The sequence below is a fragment of the Dama dama genome, chromosome 24 (genome assembly GCF_033118175.1).
Source record: "Dama dama isolate Ldn47 chromosome 24, ASM3311817v1, whole genome shotgun sequence".
NCBI lineage: Eukaryota > Metazoa > Chordata > Mammalia > Artiodactyla > Cervidae > Dama > Dama dama.
Window position 1 is genome coordinate 48,318,296 of NC_083704.1, and position 26,891 is coordinate 48,345,186.

General features: G+C 45.4%; 1 protein-coding gene across 1 annotated transcript in view; it reads left to right on the plus strand.

Annotated features, from left to right (window-relative positions):
• IL17RD (interleukin 17 receptor D) overlaps positions 1–26,891 on the plus strand; it is a 68,027-nt gene that overhangs the window by 25,346 nt on the left and 15,790 nt on the right. Inside the window, exons 2-7 of the mRNA XM_061128325.1 lie at positions 13,811–13,868; positions 18,589–18,714; positions 22,957–23,075; positions 23,590–23,710; positions 25,733–25,777; positions 26,069–26,220. Coding sequence (XP_060984308.1) covers positions 13,811–13,868; positions 18,589–18,714; positions 22,957–23,075; positions 23,590–23,710; positions 25,733–25,777; positions 26,069–26,220 — 621 coding nt within the window. The remainder of the gene's footprint in view (positions 1–13,810; positions 13,869–18,588; positions 18,715–22,956; positions 23,076–23,589; positions 23,711–25,732; positions 25,778–26,068; positions 26,221–26,891) is intronic.

The following is a 26,891-nucleotide window of genomic DNA, read 5'->3' on the forward strand; positions in this document are numbered from 1 at the left end:
TATTGGAGTTTCAGCTTCAGCGTCAGTCCTTCCAATGCACACCCAGGACTGATCTCCTTTAGGATGGACTGGTTGGATCTCCTACTGCCTCTAATTTTGTGTCTTTTAGCTTTGTTTTCCAGGACAGATGGTAAACTCCTGGAAGAGCATTGTTTTTCATCACTCAAAAGGACCTTCCCAGTGTAAAGTGTATCTCTAGCCCTCAAGGCATCTGCTGATAAATTCTGGGGCACAGATAAATTTTTGAGGCAAGATCCTTTTCCTCCTTCATGCTACACGTGTGTTGTGATTCTAATCACAAAATGGAGTATACAGTTTTTATTGGCGAATTATATCTCCTCAGCTTGCTCTGGAGAATCTGCCCACAGTGGTCTTCCCCCAGCCACCCGGGCTCTGAAGAGTTGGCACTCCGAGGTTTCCGAGCCGCTGTAATGTGATTACCGTGCAGGATAAAGCTGTTGTCAGCCGCTTCCTGGATTTGCCCATTTCCCTTTTAATTTTACACAGTTCTGTTATTCACATGAGACCAGCCAAGTAATCATAAAACCCCCTAAATTTGTGTAATTTTCTTTTAAACATACAGCATAAATCATAGTAATTTGGTTACCCTACAGAGCAACATTTAGGGTACCCGCATCAACAGGCAGCCTACCGAAATATTAACAAGTGTGTGTTGCCTTCTCGATGAATCTGCCTTGTTGCCTTTTCCATATACACAACTGGGTTCAGAACAGGTGAAAGGGCCCGCTACTTTTTAATAATGATGGCTAATTGGAGCTGGCTGAACGCTTAGAAATTTGCCAGTGGGCTTGATTCTCACCTCATTAGGATCTTTTTGCTATTTTACCCACATGGCTCTCCCAATAGGAACTACATCAGCTAGTAGAGCTACATTAGCTAGTAGATGTTTATCATAATAAATGGTGTGTGTATTAGGATCCTACTTAAGTTAGAGTCCTTGTGACACATGCAACAGAGATCATTTGGAAGAGTTTCCAAAGAGATGGGGAGGGGAGGAGTTTTAGGGACACTTTTCTTTTTATTGAGATATATACATGTATTGACCTACAGCATTATATAAGTTTAAGGGATAGCACTGTGTACATTTAGGTTGATTTGATACATTTATATTGTAGTATGATTTATAATAGCTTTAGCTGACACCTCTATCATATTACATAATTATCAGTTCTTTTTTTGTAATGAGAATGTTTAAGATCTAGTCTCTTAGCAATTTTGAAGTATTTGTCTGAGTTTTTCCAAAAGATGGAAAACCCAAATAAACTTTTTGGCCAACCCCAATATACAGTACAATAGTGTTGACTAGAGAAGATGTGTACATTCTTGTCTGTACTTATATTTCTTTTGCCTTGAACTTGTTATGTTTACAAAAGTAATAAAGCCCCTTTCAAAGAAAAGCCCACTATTTCCCCAGAAACTTGAAAACCCACTCCTAGGGGGTTCTCTGTTTGAGAACCACCGAGTGTCTCGCCCCTCGTGGACAGCTGGGGAAGCAGCCAACAGGACTTGGTACCTGGTCCCTCCCGGCCTGGGGAGGAGTGGCCTTCCTCAGTGCTCGTGTGGCTGACATGGCTCCGTGTCCCACAGAGCCTGACAGCTTGGCCTCACGTCCACCCAGCTGCTCATCCTCAGCTTGAAATCATTTTAGCCAGAACCTTCGGACCTCCCTTTTTTATTTTCTTAAAAATACCTAACCACTGCTTCTTTTAATTTTTTTTTTTTTTCTGGTAAGTGTCTGTTTCATCCTAACTTCATGATAAAACCCACTTCATGATAAAAAGCCACTGCAGGCTTCTAATTTAGTTCCACCATGTTGCTTTGATTCTGGAAGCACTTCTACACAGAAAGCTGATGAAGGGGATACGGTGCATTGAGTTCTTTCTGTTGACGGGTCAAGGAGGAAGGTTGTGTATGTCACTTGCGTGCTTCACCCCCCTTGGGGGAGTAGGGATCCACCACCAGCACTACTGCGTCAGTGCCGTTCTACTTGCCTTGTCTGCCTCACTCGTATTGGCTAATTTACCTCTACACCAATCTGTGCCAATTGTCCCTGGGGAGGTGGGGCAGGGAACTCTCATTCCTGGGAACTTTGCATGCTCTCCTTCACCCACAAGGAATATTTATTTAAATCTGAAATCAACTGAGACATTGATACTCATTTTTTACCTTATGCTTTGCCCTCCTTCTCAGAATGACATTCTGGCCATTCAAGGAAATTAAAACAAAGTTGAATAGTTTTTGGCAAACACAATTGTTTCCTGGCCTAAATCACACAATGATTTAATTGGTATGTCACTGTGTGTGTGTTTGCATGGGAGTATTTTAATGGGAATTCCATGTGGTATCATTGGGAAACTAGGAAAGAGAGCCTTCTGGATTTATTGCTTATAGTTTAAGGGCAGACTACTGGCTTCCATCCAAGAAGTAGGGAGACTTCAAGTTGCAGGGATCATTAGTGTTTGAATATATCCTTCCGCTCACCTACTATTTAGAAATTGGTTTGGCAAAAGGTAAAAACCAGAACCAAAGGTGAACTGATATACTCTTTGAAACTTGCAGGGTTCATCAGAATAAACTTGTGGGGGTCTTGGCATCTTGGTGGTGACAGTCTCATTTCTCTGCTTTTACCGACATTTAACTTTTCAATCTCGAATAAGTTTTGGTATGTCTGGAGTAAGAAGTCAAAATTGTAGATTATTCTTCATTTTGGGAAACTGGGGTTTGAGATTATCCTCCCTAGTGGTTCTTGGGCAAATATTTGAGAACGTGTCCCAAACCTAACCTAATTTTGTGTGTTGACAACAGATACCAAAGATAGGAAGAAGCAGTTGAGCAGGAGTGGGAAACTCAGCCATTCTCTCCTTCTTCTGGACACACTATATGAGTGTGTTCCTTCCCATTCAGCAAAGGGGGAAAAAAGGAATAAGAATTAACCACATTATAGTTTATGTTTTTAAAAGAACTTGACTCAGTAAAAAGGACTTGACTGCAAACGGGACTTGTCACCTGTGATCTTAAAAGTGATAGAGGCTCTTCGTGGGTTCAGGTGGTTAACAGCAGAAATGGTTGTCTTTTACGTTCCCACTTTAAGTTCATGAGTTCCAGAGTCTTAGACAAAGTCTTCAGTTACTCAATTGGAACAAATACTGGCTACAAAGGATAACAGTTGAGGCATTAATCTGGAATTTTACTTAAAACTGAGATCTTAGATTTAACCACCTCCCCTCCTTATTTGAATTTAGTTTTTTTAATTGCCAGAGTTTCCCCCTTGGTCCCTAAACTACTCCCTCTGTGGACCTGGTGTTAAGCTATCGATAAGGCAGGCAGGTAAGAGCCTGGGTGATTTCAGGAATCCTGAAACCTCCTGAAGAACTCACATGCATACACGTGGACCACAGCTCTCCCCAAATCCTCAGACATCTGGGTCCCCAAATAAAAGGCTGGAGCCCTCTGTTGGGAAGGATAAGGGTCAGTGAGAGGTTTTTAGTGGTTTGAAGCTATGTAACAACTCAGACTCCCCCCCTCCTACCCATTTTTCCGATCTGATCCGTGTTTGAAAGCCTCAGGATGTTACTCAAACCTTCAGCACATCCTTGCATCTTGAGACCATCTTGTACTTCAGCCTGGGAGCATGCTTGAGTGGGACACCTGTGCTTAGGCAGGCCGCAGGCTGGGGGTCGGACAGCCCCTGACTCATGTTGTCTGAGCACTGTCATCGTTATCCGTTTTCAGCCTCCTTAATGCAGGGCAAGTAACAGGTACTCAGCAAATGTGAGTGGCCTGCCTGTAGGGGAACAACTCTAGGAAATCGACATGGAGACTTCATACTGTTCTCAGGGAACTAAGATTTCCCCCCAGTTGGGAGAACCAAGACTGTTGAGAATTGCCCCCGGAGTGTTTGGTGGGCTGGAGGAGCAACTGAGGTGGGGGGTGGAGGAGAAGCTTGTTCACATGCTTGTTAACATTCGAGGGTCTTTGACAAAGGAAGTCTAATGCCCTGCCCCGGTCAGCCGGCGATTGCCCCCTGGGAGGCCCCTGTTGTGCGCAGGAAGTCAGACACTAATGATGTTAGCCAGGGGACAAAGGCGCCCTGCCCGGGAAGGGCCTAATTGCTGTGTCCGGCTCCCAGGAGGCCAGCCTCAAGCTGGTGGGGGCTGGGCAGGATGCGCTAAGTGTTAACACCTGGAGCCACACTGCTGACTTCCTGGTGCTTTTTTTTCTTCTTCTGTGTGACTGGGTTTAGGCACACGCGCAAGAGAGCACACACACGTGCACACGCAGGCATGCACACACACACACTCCGGCTGCATCTCAGGGACACTTTGGGATGTGGTCTCTAACAGACTAGTTGGAAGAGTTGGATCAGGAGGTCACAGGGCTGAGAAGCAGGAAGCCTGAGTCCCCCCACCCGCCCGTGGGGCTTGGTGACTATTGTTTCACCTCTGGGTGGGCTGACTCTCTTCCTCTCCTCCATGAAATCTGAGAAAGGCCAGACCTTGCAAAGAGGCAGATATATATTAGGAAGGTCACTGGAGTTTTGGCTGAGGACATTCTAGTCAGTATGGATGGAAGAGTGCTCCCAGGGAGAAGAGAGATGAGGGTCTTTACCCCTGTTCTGAGCCCATTGGGGCCCTAGGGAGGCAGATGAGGGGTGATGGGAAGTACCTGCAGCACCCATGGGGTGTGTGTATATCTGAGCCCACACCTGGAGGGGTCAGTTTTTTGTGGGGGTTGCTTCCCAGAGAAGGAGGAAGCCAAGATGCACCCCCTCATTTCTAAGTGGAGTCTCTGAATTCTTTGTGTCTAAACATGACTCTGGAAAGCGCTCAGTGGTCTCTCCAGAGCTCTGGGAATGTCCCAGAATTGTTTCTGGGGGGGAAGGTTTCCCCCAGGAATGTTTCTGGGGGAAGTGGTGTGAGGAGTGTTTCTCACAGGCGTCTCCTCTGGGCTCTAGAAACCCTTTCCCCTTAACAGCAAAGGGGTCATCAGCAATTAAGAGTGAAGACCTCCTGCTATGGCAGGAGCACTGCTGGGATGGCCTTAGTGGCTTATTTCCGGCAACTGGCCAAGCAGCCCTGGATCCTGAGCCTGGTCCCTCCCGAAAGCAGGCGATGGGAGGTGGCCTGGAGCACAGGGGACTGCCTTGGGTTTTTGCAGCCAGAGACAGGAAAATTTAAAAAGGATGCTGGATGGCTGTGAAGGGGGGAAAGCCACAAGTAGCTTATGAAAAGGGGTCTAATGTTGACTTGCTGCTTCCCGCTGTTATTTTAAGGTTTTTCTGTCCAAGACCACCAGGTGGACAGAAATAATAGGCCGACAAAAGGGGTCGCCTTGCTTTATAGCGCAGCCTGTGATGTTTCAATTAGCACTAAAACCTGAGAGGGCAGCCTTCCATAATTTGCGAAGATGTGAAATCCACCTTGAGGGAAGCACATGTGTGGGGCATGCTGGCGACTGGCCTCGCCGGAGGAGCTTGGGTCCCATGGCAACGCCGCGGTCCCCCATTTCTGCAGGCATCTGTGCTGTAAAAGCAGAATTCCAGATGTGATAGAGCATTTGGAGGCTCCGTCCCCCGGCCTCGGAAACTGTATTTGAAGTCGGCACAATTCAGTCCTCGCTCTCTGTGTGGTCCTAAGGCTTTTTATTAGTAGTTTTGTTTTGATCCGAACATTTCCTCTGAGCTTAGGCATAACAATCATGTTTATAGCTTTAATTTTTTCCTCTGCTGTCTAATCACTATTTTGCCCTCGCAGGAAGATACTTTTCTTGGGCTTCTGGAGTGAAGTCTTTGTAACCGCCTTTCCAAGTTAAGTTGAGGGCGAGCCGGTAGCCGATTGGCCGGGCGTGTGCTCGGGTGGCTGGTGTTTGCTTCCCCCTCGTACCCGGTATTTACAGAAAACCAGGTTATGTGTGTCCACGCGTTGCCCATGTGTGCTTTTGAAACTGCAAATATGTTGACGGTTACCTTAAGGATGCTGGTGCTTTAACATGCGGTTCTCATTTGTGTGGATGGGAGTGGTGTGTGCAAGTGGAGGGGAGAGGCCTGGCTCTTGGTCCAGAAGCATGTTTTATAGCTTGCTTTTAACGTTTGGAGAACTGGAAAAATGGAACAATCCTGTCTATTTGCGAGTATCAGCCGCGAGAGAACACACCGCCCAGATTCTTAACAGACTCATTGGAAAAAGTACTTGGGGTTTTGCTTTGTGAAAACCAGGGTGGCTGCAGAGTTTTGTTTTGTTTTGTTTTTAAACAAGAGGAAAAAAGTCAGCATGCACGTGTGTGTGTGTGTGTGTTGGTATCTGGGCTTTTACTGTATTTGCATGTTCCAGTGGCAAGGTAAAGAGAAAATTATGAAGTCTGCAGCAAGGAAGGTTATATTAAAATGTATTAAATCCCATTTAGGCCGCCACCATGTAGAAAAGTTGCTGTTATACTGCAATACATAAATGTATCAAGTCAACACTTTGTACACTTTAAACTTACACAGCGTTATATGTCAATGATATTTAAAAAAAAAAAAGATAAAAAAAAGAAAAACTGAGAAACAACGCATATAAATGCCCTCCCACACTTCTGTCTTTAGTGAATGGATTTCTTTTTCCAGGGCGGGCATGGAGGAAGGGCGAAAGAGGGAAAAGACGCTCAGATGAAAACTAGAGCTTTCAGTTTGATAAGCAGGACACATGGTAACTTGGCATAGGTTGGCTCCATGTTAGAGCTCAGAAACAATTGTCCCTTCAGCTTTCCTTTGGGGAGCGTGAAATTAGGAACATGTGTGCAATGATTAGCAACATGTCAGAGATGAATCATGATTACGGCTTTGGTCTGGTGCACAGGCGATGCTGTGGAGAAGTTATTTCCTACCTCCTTCAGCAAATCTCTCTAATTAGCTTAAGATCTCCGGGTCTTTTTGGGCCGACGTGGTAATTGCTGGTGGGAACCCACCGGCTCTCCCCTCACAGAGCTTGTGTGTTCCCCACTAGACATCCGAGCCCTCACCTCCCTAAAGCAGACAGCTGGCTGGCACCCCGCGAGTCTGAAGTTGGTTGCTTCTAGATGGGGAGTGGGAGAGAACAGCTCCTGGGAATGTGGCGTGAATATCTCAGATAGATAGATCCGGCTCCAAGCTGGCTTTGTGATTTATTCTCCTTGTGTTTTGGGTTTGCCAGCATTCTCCTTGGCTTACATCACCTGGGGCTTCTCTGCCTTTGCTGGTTTTTGTTTTTTTTTTTAAACTAAAGGTTTGAACTGAAGTAAGTGGGCTCTGTCTTCATTTATGAAACCCTCTGAACCCGCATGAACTACATTGACCCCATGTTCTGCCTCTTGCCCTCGTGATGTCCACTGGTCACAGGCAAAAACGTCACTCCCCTTGTGCATTTTAAGCTTCACAAAACTGTCTGCTATCTTTTTAATCTCATTGACACACTTGTAAACTCCCGGTGAAGGAAATGTTATGTACAATAGGATGTTTGAGTTGCCCATAATTTTAAGTAGTTACTTGGTTGGTGTGCCTTTAAAAAAAAATCTTTTCAGGGACTTCCCTGGCAGTCCAGTGGTTAAGACTTCAGGCTCCCAATGCAGGGGGGTGCAGGTTCAATCCCTGGTCAGGGAACTAAGATCCTGCCTGCCTGCCAGACATCACCCCCCCCCCCCAAAAAAAAAAAACATCCTTTCAGTTCTTCCTGACAAATGCTCTTATTCAAAATTTCCCCTAATCTCAGTTCACTGAAACTTCAGTAGCTTTCTTAAAGTTCCTTCACCACAGTTGATCTGAAGGCAGTCTCACGTAGGCCTTACCGTTTGGCCTGTCTTCCATCGGAAAGGGGGCACTATATAAATCAGCAGGGTCCTTTTCAAAATGCATTTTTCCAAAGTGGCACTTACGCTGTTCTGGAGCTGGAATGGGAATGTTGCTCTGGAAAGTTGGTGTTTTCAAAAGGCCTGGAATCCCCCAGGGCCCCCCAGGAAACTGGCCAGCTGTCGGCCCCTGGTGGCGATGCTGGCTGCTCTGTATGGGGTCCCGCCCCATGGCTGAATTTTGAGTCCAGGCCTTTGTGTTTTTTTTTTTGCCATCTGGGTGGAGCATGGTGTAGGTTTTTGCCTTTTTAATTTTATTCCTTTCGAGCACTGAAGGGTGTTCCTTCCCCTCCCGCTTCCAGAGTAAAAGCTGTTTTCTCCGTTCTCTTTGCGTTTGCTGCTTCTTTCTCTGCTTAGCATAGAGGGATCACAGCCCAGCTGGGGTGCCCCGGCTTTACTCCTTACCTCGCGTGGGAACAAATTAAAAGCTGTCATTAGTGGTTAGTTAACTAAGAATGTGACACCCTGAGGTCACAGCACTGGCATTTTTAAGTAATAGGCAACAAGCAGGTATTCTTAATTTTCAGCTCATTAAATATCAAAACGGGTGTAGTAGGTAAAAGCTCAGAATTGTTTCCTGAAGAAAGAGCTTCCGAAGCTGTTGACCAGCTTTGTGAGTGGCCTCCTCCGTGCTCTCTAACGGCAGGCCCTGACTGTAAGCCCTTAAGGCCCCCTGTCACACCAAGCTAGGACCTCCTGGGTTCCTGAGTGTATAACTGGCTCAATTATGCATGCATTCATTATGATGAAAAGCTAATAATTGTCAGGGGCAAGGGCTGACCGTGTCCTCGGCCCTGGACTGTGGAGCCTGACCTAGTCACTTTGCCTTGAGTTTCACCCCATTTGAGCAGTTTGCAGGAATGGAGTCTCTGGGTCACCCAGCTCCCATCACAAGCAGCAGCAGAACTCAGTCCTCAGTCTGCTGGTTGGTGCCTCCTTCCACCTGGCTCTGCCCTGCACAGCTGCTTCTTCTCCCACCGTGCCCCCAGGTCTGGCTGCTGGAAACCTTGTACCGGGAAATGCCACTTCCACTGGGCACCCCCCTGCCTCCCTCATGTGTCCCCTCGCAGCATAGCTCTCACTGTGTTTATTAGGGCAGGAGTCTTCTCAGGAATCACGACACAACCATTGCTGCCTGTGAAATAACTGTTTCAATATGTGCCAGGTGCCGTGCAGAGCACTTGACACATATCAATCATCTCACATGGTCCCCACACCAGTCCTTTCCAAGGAGCTTGATTCCAGCACTTTACAGCACTGAGAAATGAGGCTCAGAAAGGTTGAGAAGCTTGCCCAAGGTCACACAGCTGGAAAGTGAGGAGATCTGCAGACACCTCTGGCAATCCCAGACCGCATTCTCTTAACCATTCTTCTACTCCAGATGAGCCCCAGTGTCCCTGCACAGACGCATCTGTGTAGGATGGCTAAATCGACAGTGGCAATGCTCACGGATCAGGGTTCCGCATCTGCCTGAAGAGGGGGTGGGAGAGGAAGCAGTGAGAGGGATCGGTCAGCAGGAGGGGAGAATGACAGCACGTGTGTGTGTGTGTGTGTGTGTGTGTGTGTGTGGCACTGAGAGGCAGTTCATCCATGTGGCAGTTGAAATTATGTAAGTCATTAGCTTTCAATTGCCGCTGTAATAAATAGTTACCACCGTACAACAGTGTAACCCAACTATACTCCAGTAGGAAGAAGGAAATGACAACCCACTCCAGTATTCTCGCCTGGAAAATTCCATAGATAGAGGAGCCTGGCGGGCTACAGTCCGTGGGATTGCAGTTGGACACGCCTGAGCACGTGCGTATGTTCACACATGCATACTCCAGTAAAAATTAATTTTAAAAAGTTACCACCAGCTTAGTGATTTAAAATACTGCAAACTTATTATCTTATAGCTCTTGACATCAGAACTCCAAAATGAATCTTCTGGGGCTGAAATCAAGGTGTCCGTGGCCTCTATCTGGAGGCTCTGGGGGTAGAATCCATTCCTTGCCTTTTCCAGCATCTAGTGGCTGAACTAACTGAATTCGTCAGCTTAGTAACTCCTTCTTCCTCCGTCTTCCAAACCAGTAGTATAAGATCTTTAAATCATCTTTAAACCATCTCTCTGTCTCTCTGCCTTCTATGTCCATTGTCATGTCTCCTCTGACTGACCATCCCATCTCCCTCTTCTAAGGACCTTTGTGATTATTATTAAGCCCACCTGGATAAATCAGACTACTTTCCCCTACATTTCAAGATCCTGAAACTTAATTGTACTGCTCCTTTGTTACGTAGAGTAACATATTCATGCATTCTGGAGCGCGTATGTGGACGTGTTGCCGGGGTGGTGGTTCTTCTGTCTACCCCCAACTGTAAGAAAACCAGTGCTCTGCGGGCCAGCCTGGCGCACTGCTGCTCAGTGGGTCCTGGGACTCTGGAGCAACGGAAGCACTTCTCGGGTGTGAGCTGAGGACAGCCTGGTAGGGTGTCTGTCTGAGGCATGTGCTGAGAAGCTGTGTACTTGATGATGTCCCAGTGTGAAAAATCTTCACAGCGCACACGGGAGCCGTGCCTCCTGCTCGCACGATCAGCCTTGGTTGATCACATGGTCTTTTTATTTCTGATCTTCTGTGGAATTAGGATGACCACCTTGTCTCTGCATTCAGAGAAGTGCTATGCCGGTCAAATTGTGGGGATGGATCACTGTGTTCCCATCGAGTGAAGTGCACAGGCAGGGACTTCCCTGGTGGTCTGGTGGCCAAGTCTCTGAGCTCCCAATGCAGGCGGGCCTGGGTTCGATCCCTGGTCAGGGAACTATATCCCACATGCCACAACTAAAAGATCCTACGTGTCGCAGCTAAGACCCAGAACCTGCCAAATAAATAAACAAGTAAGTAAATAAGTATACTAAAAAAAAAAAAGTGTGTAGGCAAGCTGATGTGTCAGGAACACAGTGTGAGAGGGACTAGGCTAAGGTGAGACGCCGCAGAGGGGCAGGCCCCGGGTGAAGGGAGGGGCATTTAGGGCATATGTGTGTCCCCAGGACATATAGTGAGCAGCCGTGTAGGCCCAGAAAGAGGTGTGAGGCAGGGAGGGGAGTGGTTGACAGGGTAGGCAGGGGCCACGTCAGGAGTGGTCTAAGTGGGGCAGGGAGCCATCGGGGGGCTTGGAGCAGAATGAGGGCAGATTTGCATGTCAGGAGGTCACCTTGGTGGCCAGAGGCCATGCCCTACCCCCTGCCACCTGCCCCAGGTCAGGACCCAGGACTGTTTCTTGGCCGAGTGCTCTTCGATGAAGGTGGAATGCTCAGTTGGTGGTGAGTGGATGCTACAGGCAAGCCTCGTTGTCCTTTGAGGCCAGGTCCCTGGGCCTGCCTCTGAGCAGCTTCACCCACATCACAGAGCCCTTATTTACAGTAATTTTGGTTTCTGAATACAGAATATAGCCCCTCTCACTGTCTTGGTCTCCTTTCCATAGTGCATTCATGGCAAGTGCCCAATGAATATCTGTTAAAAATGTTGCAATAGAAATATAGGGAGAACAAGAGCAAAATGAAAAGTTGATGTGATTGGTCACCAGAGTCCTACACGCCTCAGGGCATGCTATTAAATGGAATGCATTTCCTTTTTGAAAAATGCTTCCTCTGCATGGCTTCATGTGGCCCTCCTCAAACTCCCCATCTCAGAGGAAAGAATTGTCTTTTATTAAAAAGACAATTTGAGGAGACTCAGACGCAGTGGAGTGAGGTGGTTTGCCCTTGGTCCCAGCTAGAGGATGAAGGATTAAGGTACTTTCATTGGCCCCTGGATTACATTTTTTTCTTTCCCTCTCCTGAGACTCCCCTTTCCTTTCCATTCTAGCCCAGTTATTCTTCCCTCTCTTAAACTTCTGGTACGCAGTGTTCTTACCCTGGGTTTATCCTTTCTGACGTACTGTTTGTGACATTTCATACACTGTGTGCTTATTTATGGCCCTGTTACCATAGCGACATAGACCTTGTATGCCTTCTATACTGAGAGTTCTTGGAGGGTCAAGGTGTGATTTGAGATTTGTCTATACGTGCTGTGTGATTTGCATTCTTTGAATGAATGAACCACTTTGCTCTCAAGAATAGGGATAATGACTTTCATTCACCACTGTACCTCATATAATGTTTGACTCATAGTAGATGTGTGTCAGCCGCTCATTCATGTCCAACTCTTTGTGACCCCATGGACTACAGCTCACCAGGCTCCTCTGTCCATGGGATTCTCCAAGCAAGAATACTGGAGTGGGTTGCCATTCCCTTCTCCAGGGGATCTTCCCAACCCAGGGATCGAATCCTGGCATCCTGCATTGAAGATAGATTCTGAGCCACCAGGGAATCCAAGTGAATTTTGGTCCTGGGGTTTTGTATGGGAGGCGAAGGGTATGGCTTGGCTGTCTTGGGGGTCCTAAGACTTAGGGGTCGTGGAGGTGTTGTATCTTCTACTTCCTGGTCTCCTGGTCGTGGTGCTCTGGTTGTGGCCATCTGTAAGTTGGGCATCTTCCAGTTGCAGACTGTGGGCCTATCTCTAATCAGTAATAGAGGCATTTAAGGTTTGAGTAAGGTATTAACACTTTGCAAAGTGTTTCAACTCAGGTGAGGAATTCTGGAATCTCATATATACGTGGAAGGGAGGATGGAAGGAGGATAGCTGGAGAAGGAAGGTGAACCAGGAAGAAGGGGAGGGGAACCCTAGCTGATCATGGAGCTAACAGGCCATGATGATTTAGATTTTTTGTTAACCGTTTCTTCCTCATTTTAATTAGAACGAGGTGTGTCCATCCCTTTCTGCACAGCTGTGCTTTCCCAAGGTCTGTGTTTATCTGAGCCCAGGGATACAGTTTCAGTGGGTGTGCCTGGCCTCAGGATAAGCCGAGTGAACATGTCTCTACCATATGGATGTGCTGGGACTGTGGCCTGAGACCCTGGGCTCCGTCAGAAGGGTTCCTCACATTGCGTCTCAGTGTAACAACTGCCCATTAAACACCAGACTGCCAGCATATGGTTTTCCCCAGCATCCTCCTCGTCGGGTGGAAATTGTAGCTGTGTGGTTAGAATATTTTCCCATCAGTTAGCATCTAAGAATTAACATTTTGTGTGGGGGGGAGAATCCTGCAATTCACGCTGAATGGTGCACTTGCTGATGGTTATAGAAACAGTTAAACCAGAGTCTTAGCTGATCTTTCCCATGGTGGATAAGTGGTGGGTCAGGAAAAGGCGGGGCCACCAGGAGGATGCCGGGGCTCCCGTGTGGATGCTGTAATTAAAGTGGGAAGTCTGGCGGAGCTGTTAGCCCTGCTATTAGGAGTGCAGATGGCTAGCGGCCACATCACTGGGAGTCAGAGGTAGACCTTTTAAAGTCCTTTCTTTTTCTTTTATGACCCACCGTCTATGTTCCAAGCATAGGTATGGAGGCAGTGAAGAATTTTCTCATTAAAAGTAACAGCTTATTCCCACACTCATTCCCGCTCTTGTAATGAAAAACCTGTTTCCTCGAACTTTAGGAATTGCCTATCTGTCGTGGCTTAATAGGGCTTTTGGACGAGAGTGTCTGGTAGGCAAATTTTATAACCAATCAGTGCTCAAAAGTGGATCCAACTGGATGGGCTCCAGCTGGCAGCTCATGGTCTCTCTCTCTCCCAATTTTACTGTTAATGAATTATTATTTAACCCCCAAACACAGAGCAGACTGCTGCTATTGTTTCAGGGGAAGTGAGTACCCCTCATCCCTGTGGCCTGGCAGTTAGGAACCTCCTGGGCTGGAGGGAGTTGGGCGGGGGGCCATGAAGAGCGTGGATCTTGCTTGGTGACTGGCGTGACTCTGGGTCTCTGCGATCATGTGTGCGTTTTGACCCCATGGGGATCTGGGCTGGAAAAGCAAGTTGACTTCACTCCTCCTCATGTTCTCCTGTTTTCCCACAGGGAGTGGGGCCGGCCAGCAGAAACAGTGGGCTGCACAACATCACCTTCAGATATGACAGTAAGTAAATGACTTGACTGCTGCAGAACAGAGCCCCTTCAGTGATCTAAAGCTTGCACGGTCGTGCTTAATCGGGGACCCTGCGGGTCCTCAAGTGGGGGATTTCCCGGACTTGCTCAGGTTTGTCAACAGAGCCGAAGCACCTCAGACTCATCTAAGCCACCCAAGTATTTCAGAGCTTGAACGGGTTGGTTGTCCTCCAGAGTGCTAAGAGCAGCTGTGTGGGGAGACCTCCCCTGCTTTCCTCAGGAGATAGCCGTATCCTTAGGAACAACCCAGATGCCCTTGGGCCCAGCAGGGGTCACATGAGCAAAGCACCCCAAGCACAGGATGCTTGAGAGTGATGGGGACCGTGGTAAGCTGGACAAGCCCGTGTCTGGTCCTAGAGGAGCACTGGGTCCTCCATGCCAGCTCAGTCAGATGTGGTTTCCAAGAGGAGTGGGGAATTTGATTTATTTTAGTTTGAGCATTCTGGCGGGGGAGGCATGCTGTGTGGCATTCAGGGACCTTAGTTTCCTGTCCAAGGATTAAACCTATGCCCCCTGCGTTGGGAGTGCAGAGTCTTAACCACTGGACCACCAAGGGAAGTCCCAGCATGGACTTAAAAAAATATATATTGTATATTACCATATATAAAATAGATGACCAGTCCAAGTTCCATGCATGAAGCAGAGCTCTCAAAACTGGTGCTCTGGGACAAACCAGAGGGATGGGGTAGGGAGGGAGGTGCGAGGGGGGTTCGGGATAAGGGGTCACATGTCCACCCAGGGTTGATTCATGTCGATACATGGCAAAAACCACCACAGTATTGTAATTATCCTTCAATTAAATAAATTAATTAAAATATATATATTGGCATTTACTTAAAAGTTTTCACAAACACAGAGTGAGCCGAGTGAATCTGTGTCTCAGATGGGCCCGGGCGTCTCCAGTCAGCCACCTCTGATGGGGGCCCGAGTTCTCACCCCATCCCCCACCTCATCAGCTGTGAATGATGGCCAACGACTGCACTTTTCCAAACCACAGTTTTCTCATCATGTGAAGTAATGATTAACTTCCTCAGCACCATTTTGAGACTTAAGTGAGGTAATGCTTATACCTGCTCATCTCAGGATCTGGCCTCAGTGTGCATTCAGTAACTAGTATGTTACTATTAGAAGTCATTCCAACTGGGGCTGGAACCCAAGCACCTTTTGGGGCCCTTCTGTCAAGGAATTGTGACTTTTTCTGACCAAATTGTTTCCTGAGGGCAGGTTGGGTTGGTTTTTTTTTTTTTCCTCATGAAGCATGTAGAACCCCCTCTGAGCATCTGCTTTCATGCCCTAGAAGGTAATTATATAGAATTATGAGCAATTTTAGCCTTACGAGCCATAATTTATAGGTAAGAATGTTGACAGGAAGGAGATTGATTCATATTAGTGACTCCTGATGTTTGATTCGTCTCTTGGAGAGAATTATGAGTAAGGGCTGTAGGTCACACTGAGGCCTTTGGAATCAACACTACTAAGGCAGGGTTTTTGAGATCATGTGTGCAACCTAACAATTTTAAATACAAGTATGGATGTCAAGTTCATGCCCACAGTCGCTGACATGGGCACTTTCACTGATGAGGATTTAACATGGGAAACTCAGATACTTCACTTCCATGATGCACGCGTGTTCTGGGTAAATGCTATGATGCTTAGGAAAGATGTACAAGTCCATGAGACTTGATTCAGCTAAGTAAAGACGTGTAAGGGATCTTTCTTTAGATTCGAAAGTTAATTTCTAATAATATGTTCTTCGTCCTGGTTGATCTTGTATTACATTCAAAGTTCAAAACTTTCCGGTCAGCTGCAAACAACTATTTGCATCTCTAATTTAATATGGGGTTTTGTGAAAGAGGATCCATACCTATAAAACTTAAAATGCCTTAGTGTTTCCTTCATGGGACTAGATACATGGCCCCCATGCCAATGTCTGTCTCTTGGTCATTATTTTCTTTCTGATTCTTTGGCATTTAATTAGAATTTAATTCACAACTCAACTCCTGAGACATCTGAAGCTAGGTTGCATTTTGGCCAAATGTCATTTGGGCATAATTACTTTGTAACCAGAATCCAAAATGTTAGAGTTGCTAATAATTGGATCCAGGCTGTGCAAAAATACTTAGTTATTGTTTTCCATTGAAAAAGATAATTTATTTCTCCCACAAGAAGTTCCTGTTACTGCTCTGTTGACTGGTTACTAGTTCTGTTTGAAATAGCTAAGAACCAATTATCAAGTTTTCACCAAAAGTATTAAACTACAGAAATGTTACTTTTCTATTCCTTTGCTATTTAATGTTACAAAGAAAGAAAATGTCTTGCCTTTAAGTCAAAACCAGCTCTCAGATCTTGCCTCCTTTCACATTGGATTTCTTGTTTCTTCTTCAGGCTCTGAGGGGGTAATGCCTGAATAGGTTATAATACATTTTTTTTTAAATTCATAGACTTTATATTTGCATAATTGTATTTGCAGAAACCCAGAGAATACCTATTTTGACATTAGAAATGAAAAAAGAGGAAAGAAAAAAAATGACTTACTTTTGTCCATGAATCTTTTCCTAAAGCTGTTTGAAGTCAAAAGTTTTCTTTCGTTATGTACTGTACTGTGCTACTCTTTGGGACCATATGGACCTTAGCCTGGCAGACTTCTCTTCCATGGGATTCTCCAGGCAAGAATACTGGAGTGGGTTGCCGTGCCCTTCTCCAGGGGATCTTCCTGACTCAGGGATCAATCAGACTTGTGTCTGTCATGTCTCCTGCATTGGCAAGTGAGTTCTTTACCACAAGTGCCACCTGGAAGGCCCCTTCTTTCATTGTAGATCTCAATAAATGAAAATGTCTGAACTTTATATACATGGTGGGATTTTGTCTTCTTTTTTTTTTTTATTTTTTTATTGAGAAGCTGGTCTCAGCCAGGATTTCTGCCGGTTAATACCTCTGACTCAGAACTTATTTTTTAGTCCAGCTTTGTGCTGGAGATAGAACAGCAAGAGCCTTTTGTGTGATCCCTCAGAGGTGGTGTTGTGTCCTGGCCTTGGGCTGATCACTGGCAACACTGCAAGCCACCCAGGCGATCAGTGTAGCTACAGTTTCCTTGTTTGTTCAATGTGTGTGTTAAACCAGGTGTTTCAACATTTCCCCCCCTACTTTAAAGTTCTCATCTATCTAGAGAACACGTGTAGAACACTTTGAGAGTGAATTTTCATCAGAAGTAGAATTTGGTTTTATTAATCATTAACATCTTTTCAAAAGTAATGCTGAAATGTAGAGGTGATTGCTTTTGAAGCAGATGGAGTTTGCAGAAGGGAGTGTGCCTTCTGTAGGAGTTAGGCGAAAAAGCAGAACACAAAGCAGAGTGGAAGATGGAGTTTCAAAGAGGAGGGGGGTGTTTTCAGTGCATGTGTGTTGTGCCCTTATAAGAAGTTTTAAAAGAATATCATGTGCACGTTAAAAGGCTTGCAAAAGTATCCATTAGATGTTAGCAGTTACTTCCGTGTGGTGGGAGGTTATGGATGACTTCTATGTTTTTCTTATATTCTTTTGCTACTTTCAGATATCTTGTGAATGTTTTTCATCATAAAAAGTGGGAAATGTGTGGTATAGTTTATGGGGAGGGGGGATGGCAGTGCCACAAACTCACCAAGCTTCTTAGAAAATACCTCTGAATACCTCATTCCCAAAATCCCCTGACTTCCGAGAGGGTAATGAGTAGGTTTGAAATCTGATGGAAGACCTTTTGCATCAGATACTAAAGAAAGTCTTCAATCACTGGAAAGGAATAGCAATAAAGTAGTGTAATTCTGACGTCTGTAGTGAAGGCTGGCGGCTCCCCCTGCACGCGTGGCTGAAACAGCCTGCAGCCATCCTCTGAGGTCCCCGCCTGGGTCTGGCTGGATGCTTCAGGCAGCTTTTTTAGGATCGTGCAGACTTTGAAAGTGTACTTAGCAATGCCAGGTGGCACAGCTGCTGCACGGGCAGGTGGCAATGAGTCACGTCCTCAGACAAAATCAAAGAATCAGTGGTTTTTGTTTTTTTCAAGCACCATGGGAGTGTTTGGATTTAGTGGGTATTGTGGGTGTCTTTGATGAGGTAGTGTTGGGAACAAAAGTTTTACCTTTGTCATGCTAGTTAACATCCAAGGTGCTCTGCTTATCACTAAATCACTTAGTCCCTTTGGCAGGTCCTAATTGGATTCTTTAACAGCCTGGCTGTGAATGACGCCCCCACGAGTTCACATCCTCCTAAGAGTTCCTCTTTCCCAGTCACCTTGCCCTCTTGGCTTCTTCTGAAAAAGAACAAACCCCAGATTACTTAGTCATTGTTTGGTTTCAGATCACTCTGTAACATTGGAAAAATTTTAAACTAACCTAACTTATTACTGATTTAGGTAAACTCTCAGAGTAGTAAAAAAGTGAATGCCTGATACATCAAACTCCAGACCTTACATAATCCTCCAATCACTTTAACTCAAAAGTGAGGGGGTGGTGGTGTTATACATAAACCCCACGGCAGCATCTTACAGTTTTCCCAACAGCTAACCTTTGATGTCATCTGTGGGCTTTGAGGCACACATCTTTAAACAGAGTAGATTTGGCTAACTCCGAGCATGCTCTGTGTAATTTGAGAAGATGAACTTAGAAAAAGAAAGAAACACATTTTTAAATCTAACTGTCCTCGTTCTCCCAACCCTCCAGACTGCACCACTTACTTGAATCCGGTAGGGAAGCACGTGATCGCCGACGCCCAGAACATCACCATCAGTCAGTACGCCTGCCACGACCAAGTGGCTGTCACCATTCTTTGGTCCCCCGGGGCCCTCGGTAAGTGGTCCAAGTGGAGTCTACGATGGTGGGTGGTACCCAATATGGAGGTACTAAGTGCAGTGGCCTCCTGGGACCAAGTAGGTCTTGCCACAAGTGTGGCTTAGGTGTGCCTCTGCACAGACACTACTTGATTGTAACTCTGGCTGCACATGCACACAGCTTCATTCTGTGCTTCATGGCTCATTTTTTGTTCCCTTGGCTGTTACCGAGAGAGATGTAGGTTTGTAAAATAATAGTGTGTGAATGGTAAATGTCACTGAGGTCTTTGCTTGTGTGTCTCAGCAGGAGTGGGGGGATGAGTGGCCTATCCAAGAATGTAATGGATTCAGGATCCAGCATTTCTGTGGCCACATGGAGATGCACTGGCCTAGCCTTGACACATTTTGCGAGTTGTCAGGACAACCCCAGTTTTCAGGAGAAATCATGGAATTAACAATTTTTAAATATTGGAAATGAACTGAATTTATATTTAAATTGTATGGACTGAAAAAAAAGCCAAACAAACTAAACAGGAAGAAAAAAAACAAAACAACAAACCTACATTATCTGGCCAGATTCAAGTTAGGGCTGAATCTGCTTGTCCTCTTTAATGAATTGATGATGTCCAGGATGGGATGGGGTGGTTGAGTGTGGGACATGGAGAGAGCTCATTTGTTCAGATGGGCCTGGGTTTGAACCCAGGATGAGCTACCCAGGTGGCGCTTGTAGTAAAGAATCCATCTGCCGCTGTAGGAGATACAAGAGACATAGGTTCAGTCCCTGGGTCAGGAAGATTCCCCTGGAGAAGGAAATGGCAACCCACTCCAGTGTTCTTGCCTGGAAAAATCCCATGTGAAGAAGAGCCTGGCAGGCCACAGTCCATGGGGTTGCCAAAAGTCAGACACGACAGTGTGCACTCACACACACACACAACCTTTAAGAGAAGCATTTACACCTATCTGAGCCTCAGCTTCCCCATCTGAGGCACATGACTTTCTCCTCATTTAAGAGTTAGAAACAGAGTGGATACATGTATATATATAACTGATTCACTTTGCTATTCAGCAAAAGCTAATGCAACATTATAAATCAACTACAACTGAGAGACTTCACTTCACTCACTTCATACTTTCTCACTGGAGAAGGAAATGGCAACCTGCTCCAGTATTCTTGCCTGGAGAACCCCATGGACAGAGGAGCCTGGCGGGCCATGGTCCATGGGGTTGCGGAGAGTTGGACATGACTGAAGTGACTGAGCACGCATACTCCAAAAAAATTGCAAAAATTATTGAGTGGAAATGTACAATGGGATAACTACTTTGGAAAACCTTTTTGTATTCTAAACAGTTAAGTATGCATTACCACATGATCCAGCCATTTGACTACTGTTTACCCAAGAGAAAGGAAAGCATATATCCACACAGACATTCATAGCAGCTTTATTTTTAGTTGTCCAAAACTAGAAACATCCTGAATGTCCAGTGCATAAACTGATACACCAGCTGAGGTGAGTTCACACAATGGAACACCAGCCAGCAACGAAGGAATGAAACCATGATATACTTAACAATGTGAATGAACTTCAAAATAGCTTTTCTGAGTGAAATCAGCAAGACAAAAAAAAAAAAGTTGAGCATTGACACAGTCAATAAAATACAAACAAAGCTTTAGTGGCAAAAAGCAGGCTCCTAATTGCCTGGAGACAGAAGTGAGAGGGAGTATAAAGAGACAGGAGAAAGAATTTGAAGGTGATAGGTAAGTTCTTGGTTTTAATGACAGTTTCATGGGTATACACATAAGTCAAAGTGTATGAAAATGTTCTCTGTAAAATGAAACTAATTGTATGCCAATTATGCCTCAATAAACCTGTTAAAAGTAGAAAAAGAATTAAGGACAACACACACACACACAGTACATTTCTAAAGAGAGCTCTTAAAAAACAGTAATAGTGTCTGTTGTTATCATCATCAGATCCCGGTCCTCAGGTTTCCTAGGGCATTGCCACCCAATCTTAGAATTTAAAAAAAAGCCTGACCAAGGAAAAAGTAAGATAAAGTCTGAATTTCTTAATCTAAATGGGGTAAATCTCAAAGGAACCAGATTCAGAAAAGGTGAGTACAGAGAGGAAGAATGGATCAGACCTATGGGCCTGACTCACTTCTCCATGTAAATACCACTGGGTCTGAATGCAGCAGGTTTTCCAAAAACAACATTATCTTAACATTTAAAAGGAAAAACATCCTCTGTGGATAAAAGAGAAGTGGTCATTCCAACATAAGGCTAAAAATGGTTAAAGAATTGGCCTGACACATTGCAGTCTCCCTCTTTAGAATGAAAGTAAGAGATGTGAGGAGAACTGACTTGTGGAACCGTGAGGGCAGAAAGATGAGCCTTTTCTGCATGACAGTGTGTGGGTGGGGATGGCTGGATAGATTCTAGCAATTTCTATGAGGTTCTGTTAAGGAGACTCCTTGGGAGATAGAAAAACACATGCATTAAGAGCACTCTGGGTTTGATCCAACCTGGGCCATTTCATCCCTGTGTGACCCTGGGCAAGTCATCTAGTGTCTGTACACCTCTGTTTCCTCATCTATAAAGTGGGGACAATACCTTCCTCTTGTGGTTGTGAGAAGGATTCAATCAGTTAAATGACAAGGAGTAAATAAGTCCCTTTATTTTACTGCCCTATAAAATTGTAAACATGATCTAACTATGAGATGCTATAATATTTTAATAAACCTGTTACTATAAGATTTACATTTATTCCCAGACTTGGAATAGTGGTTTTCCAGGCAAGTCTTTTTAAATATAAGAACTGGAATCACCCACTCCCACCTCCAACTGATGAATTTGTCTGTAACTGTGAGATGTACAGTCTTACAGTCATATCAATCACCTGGCTTTTGTTTAAACAGTTCTGGCAACATTGCATGAATTAAATCTTAGTATAAATAATAAGGATTTGTTCAAAAATATTTGCAGGGGAGGAATGGGAGGATTTCAAAAGACAAGTTCCTGTGAGATCTCCTGAATAGTTGCTGGTCAGAAACCTTGGATCTGGTCAGCATGTGTGAATCTCTGGCTGTGGCTCCGCCAGCCCTCACCCCTGCAGGAAGCTTTGTACTCGAAATACTACAACACGGCGGGATCCGGACTTGTGCCCTCTGTGCTCCGACCTCTTAAGTCGTGAAGCTCTAATTGTAACTCCTTTGCCCTTCCCACCATAAAATATGTGCTCTTCATCAAATAATTACAGGATTGGAGAACCTATTCGAAAGAGAAAAAGATTTCCTTGGCCTTTGCCATCGATAATTTTCCCACCTGCTTAATTGCATCCTGTGTAATTACTCTTGCCCTGGAAAGGGGAAGGGTTGAAAAATGTCTCCTTGTCTGGTGTTTCGAAAGAATGCGAAATCGATATCTTGCCAATTGAGGCCTGCTTCGGGGAACTCCAGCTGCAGTTGGACCTCTCCAGTCTCCATGGGATACGAAGCCCCAGCACCGGCTCTCGTGGCCATCAGAGCTTAATCCTTTTGAAAGCAACTAGTTGGACGTGCAGCGGGGGAAGCTCAGGTGGCGGGAGGCTGGGCCAGCCCCTTTGAGCGGCGCTGTGGGCGTCCCGGGGGCCTCTGAGGGCAGCATCAAGAGCACACACTGGGCAGCTCTTGGGTGTCTCTGCCTTTCAGGCGTGATTAGAGCAAGAACGGCTTTGTAAATCACATAGGCATTCTCCTAAGCTATTTAATCTCCAGCCTAGGACCCCCTTGGGTGTAGACACACACTTTGCTGGGAATTTTCTATGTTGCTCAGTGAAATGCCAGCAAATATAGGACTAAAATGGAAAGTATTTGAAACATGGTTCGGGGCAAGTCCCTAGTCACTGGAAATGATTGTCAGCTGAATACACCTTGTTTAATGACGTGGAAATTATATATTCCACTGCAGATTTTTATGATCAATTGTGACTTGGGTCTAAATATTTGAACTGTAATGTCATAGAGCAAACGGACGTTCGTTCGGCTGGCAGGATTAGAGATGTATTCATTAGTAATGGTGGGACAGAAAGTCACCTGGCCTGTATGAGAGGAATGCAGGGTATGCCTTTTTCCTTTCTGTAAACCCAGATATTCCTGCCTGACTTAGAATGCCTTTTACTCTATTGTGTAGGGGGAGAGGACGGTGATCTTAGAGGAAGGAAAGTGTGTTCAAAAGTAATTAGGTCCTCTTTTCATATTAATAAAAGCATCCTGCTTTGCTCAGGCATCGAATTCCTAAAAGGATTTCGGGTAATACTGGAGGAGCTGAAGTCAGAGGGACGACAGTGCCAACAACTGATTCTAAAGGACCCGAAGCAGCTCAACAGTAGCTTCAAAAGAGCTGTAAGTTGCATGCAGGGGAATGCACTCCTGAAGACGTGCCATTGTTCTGGGGACTGAATGGTCTATTGAGAGCCTGTGAAACTGCAGGAGGAGGGGCTGCGGAGTCCAACCCGCTTGCCCAGGTGGGAGAGCCTGCTCCACACTCCCAGAAACCCTCCAGCACCTCTTGGTGGTAAGACAGACACACCTCTCAGGTTACAAGCTGGAGTGGAGCAGCCATCCTGGAAGGTGGCTTTGTGGCCTCAGGAGAGGATGTGGACTCTTCCCCACCAGCTTGGAGCCTTGGCTTCACTGTAAGAAAAACAGTGTTGTCCATATTCCTTTTCATTTAGGGGTCCAAACCTAAACTTGGTCTGGAAAAGAAACCTGACTTCTTCCTGCCCTGGGACACCACCCCCCCCAAACCCTAGAACTGTGTCTGGGGGACTATCAGGATGGACTGGAATTCTTGCACATAGGTAGAGGGGTGGGTGATTTCTCCGTGACATCACACGTGTTTTTTGATCCCTTTTAGGGGATGGAATCTCAACCTTTCCTGAATATGAAATTTGAAACGGATTACTTTGTAAAGATCGTCCCTTTTCCTTCCATTAAAAATGAAAGCAATTATCACCCTTTCTTCTTCAGAACCCGCAGTGAGTATGGTCTTTGCTGCCTACTTTCCACGGGGAGACATTTCTCCTGCTTTTAAAGACATTTTGTTCAAGAGTACACGAAATACTAGCATGGAACTAGCAAGGGGAAGAGAAAGGCATCCAGAAAAGCAATTTTTAAAATTAAGATTTGAACCACTACAATATTGTAAAGTAATTAGCCTCCAACTAATAAAAAAAATTGGGAAAAAGAAAAAATAAAAAAATTAAATTAAGATTTGACCCAGGCTTCCCTGGCAACTTAGTGGTCAAGAATCCGCCTGCCAATGCAGGAGACATGCGTTTGATCCCTGGGCCTAGAAGATCCTCTGGAGAAGGAAATGACAGTGCACACTCGTATTCTTGCCTGAGAAATCCCATAGACAGAGGAACCGGCAGGCTTCAGTCCATGGGGTCACAAAAGCGTCAGATGCAATTGAGCAACTAAACAACAACTGGTCATCTAACCAGAAACACCCATTCCTGGCTTGTTATAGAGTAGACATGACAATTGACCTTTTTTGAAGGTGCTGCAATACAGCTGTGTAGTAAAATTGTTTAACTTAAGAAGAGGAAAAGAAAGTATAAGTTTATTTTAAGGTGAAGGGGAATCATCAAAGGATTCCATTCTGTACCTGTCCGCAGGAGGGTGGCCTCTGTGGGTGGCTGCCTGTCATTTTTTCAAGATTAGGTTAAAAAAATCAAGTAGTGTCCCTGAGGTCACCTCATTCTAGGAAGTTTATTTATTTAACATCTCTGTGCCAGACTCCATTCTAAATACTTTCCAAATATTAATGCAGTTGACCTCCATAACAGCCCTACAAAGGATTTAATCTTACCATCCCCACTTATTAGAGGTGGAGCCACACAGATAGAGGTTAAAGGGGCTGCTGGGGGCTGGGATTTGAATGCCACAGAGCCTGACTCTGGAGTCCTCACCCTGCAGCCAACCACTGGCTGGACTGGGTTCCCCTCTCTGCCTGCCTCTCCTTTTCCACCTGTTCCGCACACGGTGTGGTGTGTCTTTCATTAGCACAAATTGCTGCTCTAGAGTTCTTACTCTGATTGTTTTCTTCTCTTAACACTGTAGTGGTTTTCTATGCAGAGACGTTCATTTTCTTAATGAAAATAAGATTTCATAGGGCAGAGACCATGTGCATTTTACAGTATCTCTCAATGCCTTACATGTAACAACCAGATAGAGGATTCAAAGAATGTGTTTATGGAAAGCTTGCCTAAATAAAAACTAGCCTACTTTAATTTTCTTCATCAGAATCAGAGTCTCTCTGGGGGTGAGGTGGGACAGGAGGTGCGTTTATCACCATTTCAGGGCACCATGACCTCAATGCAGCCTTTGATTTTCTTGGCATCGTAAGCACATTTTCCAGAGGGTCCTCCTGGGTTAGCAGCATGGCCTATAGGGCCTCTCTCATGGTGTTTTTTTTTTTTTTTAAATCACATTTAAATCCTATTTCAAAGCTCCTCGTTTTCAGCACTGGTGCTGCTACCTAGTAGATGCCTGGATGTCATTTTTAGACTCCATCAAAAGGATTTTAAGTTGGAGAGCCAGCAAAAGTTAAAGTAACCTCAAGACAAGCTGCCAGGATCACTCCGATGTTCTCTTATGCCTAAACACTCTGCAGTTGGGTAGGGGCTGGCATTATTTCTATCTGCAGCTAAAACAGCCCCCTCCCTAGGACAGAAGCATGAACACAGTCTCACTGCCCTTGGCCATGGCCTTGAAACTATGTAATACCTGACAAGCTTTTAAAATGTAGGTGACTTCATGTTGTTTCCACTTATGTGGCATAAAATGAACTGCATTAATATCTTTATATTGTACAATTCAAATTTTCACAAGATACAACTGGGCTATACTGAAAAGCATTGTTGAATCGATGCGGTTGCTGTGTTTTACATTCTTTCCAGCAATGTTCAGTACCGAATATTTATATTGTATTGAATTGTTAGGTGAGGAAGATGTCAAACTGTCCTAAAACTAAAAACATGTGTCTTTCTTAATAGCGTGTGACCTGCTATTGCAGCCGGACAACCTGGCTTGTAAACCCTGTAAGTATAGTTGTTCTTGGGATTCCCAGGTGGCACAGTGGTAAAGAATCTGCCTGCCAATGCAGAGAAGTGGGTTCAATCCCTGAGTTGGGAAGATCCCCTCAAGGAGGAAATGGCAGCTCACTCCAGTATTCTTGGTGGGATAATCCCATGGACAGAGGAGGCTAGTGGACTACAGGCCCTTTGGTTGCAAGGAGTTGGACATGACAGAGTGACTGAGCACACATGTAGCTGTCTTTGTCCAATCCCAAGTGGAGCCAGGGTGCTCACTCAGGTCCTTCCTCCCCCTAGTCTGGAAGCCTCGGAACCTCAACATCACTCAGCACGGTTCGGACATGCAGGTGTCTTTTGACCACGCGCCCCACACCTTTGGCTTCCGTTTCTTCTATCTTCATTACAAGCTCAAGCATGAAGGACCCTTTAAGCGAAAGACCTGTAAACAGGTAAGCTGCTGGGTATGCATAAAGAAACCACTGCATGTTTCAAAGTGACCCCAGAGCCTCTGGAATTTAGATGGTTCAGTGTGAACATTAGGCTCTGTGGACTCTGAGCAGTCGGTAGCTATTCCAGAATGTTATCACTGAGTTCATCTCAGGGTCATCCTGAGTCACCCCTCACTCCCTAATTATCTAATTATCTCTACCCTAGCCGGCCCAGTGCTGACGTAGCCAGTGAAATTTTACCAAAGGATCCGAAACAACGACGTAGTTGTCAGGTCTTTTGCATTTCAAACCTGAATCAGGTGCTCACTCTGTGCTGGTCAGCAAGTTCTGTGGTCATTGAGTCTTTACAGCTCAATGAAACCAAGGCTGCTGTTACCCTCGCTTTAGAGATGTGGAACCTGAGGCCCACAGAGGTCACCTGGCCTGCTGCTTAAGGCCTCACAGCTAATCTGGGAGCCAAGTCACTAGCATGTCAGTGGCTCGTAATTTATACAGAGGCCAAGGTTAACTTGAAATTCAGTAACCAAGTTCTTAAACTTGAGATAGTCAGAGGGAGTAGGCGGTATTTCATGGAAGTTCACGAGACTGCTCGATGACCCCACGAGAGCACCAAGAGAGGTTTTTAGTTATGGTGGCAGAAACCAGCGCCCTCTTAGGTGCGTGTGCTGAGT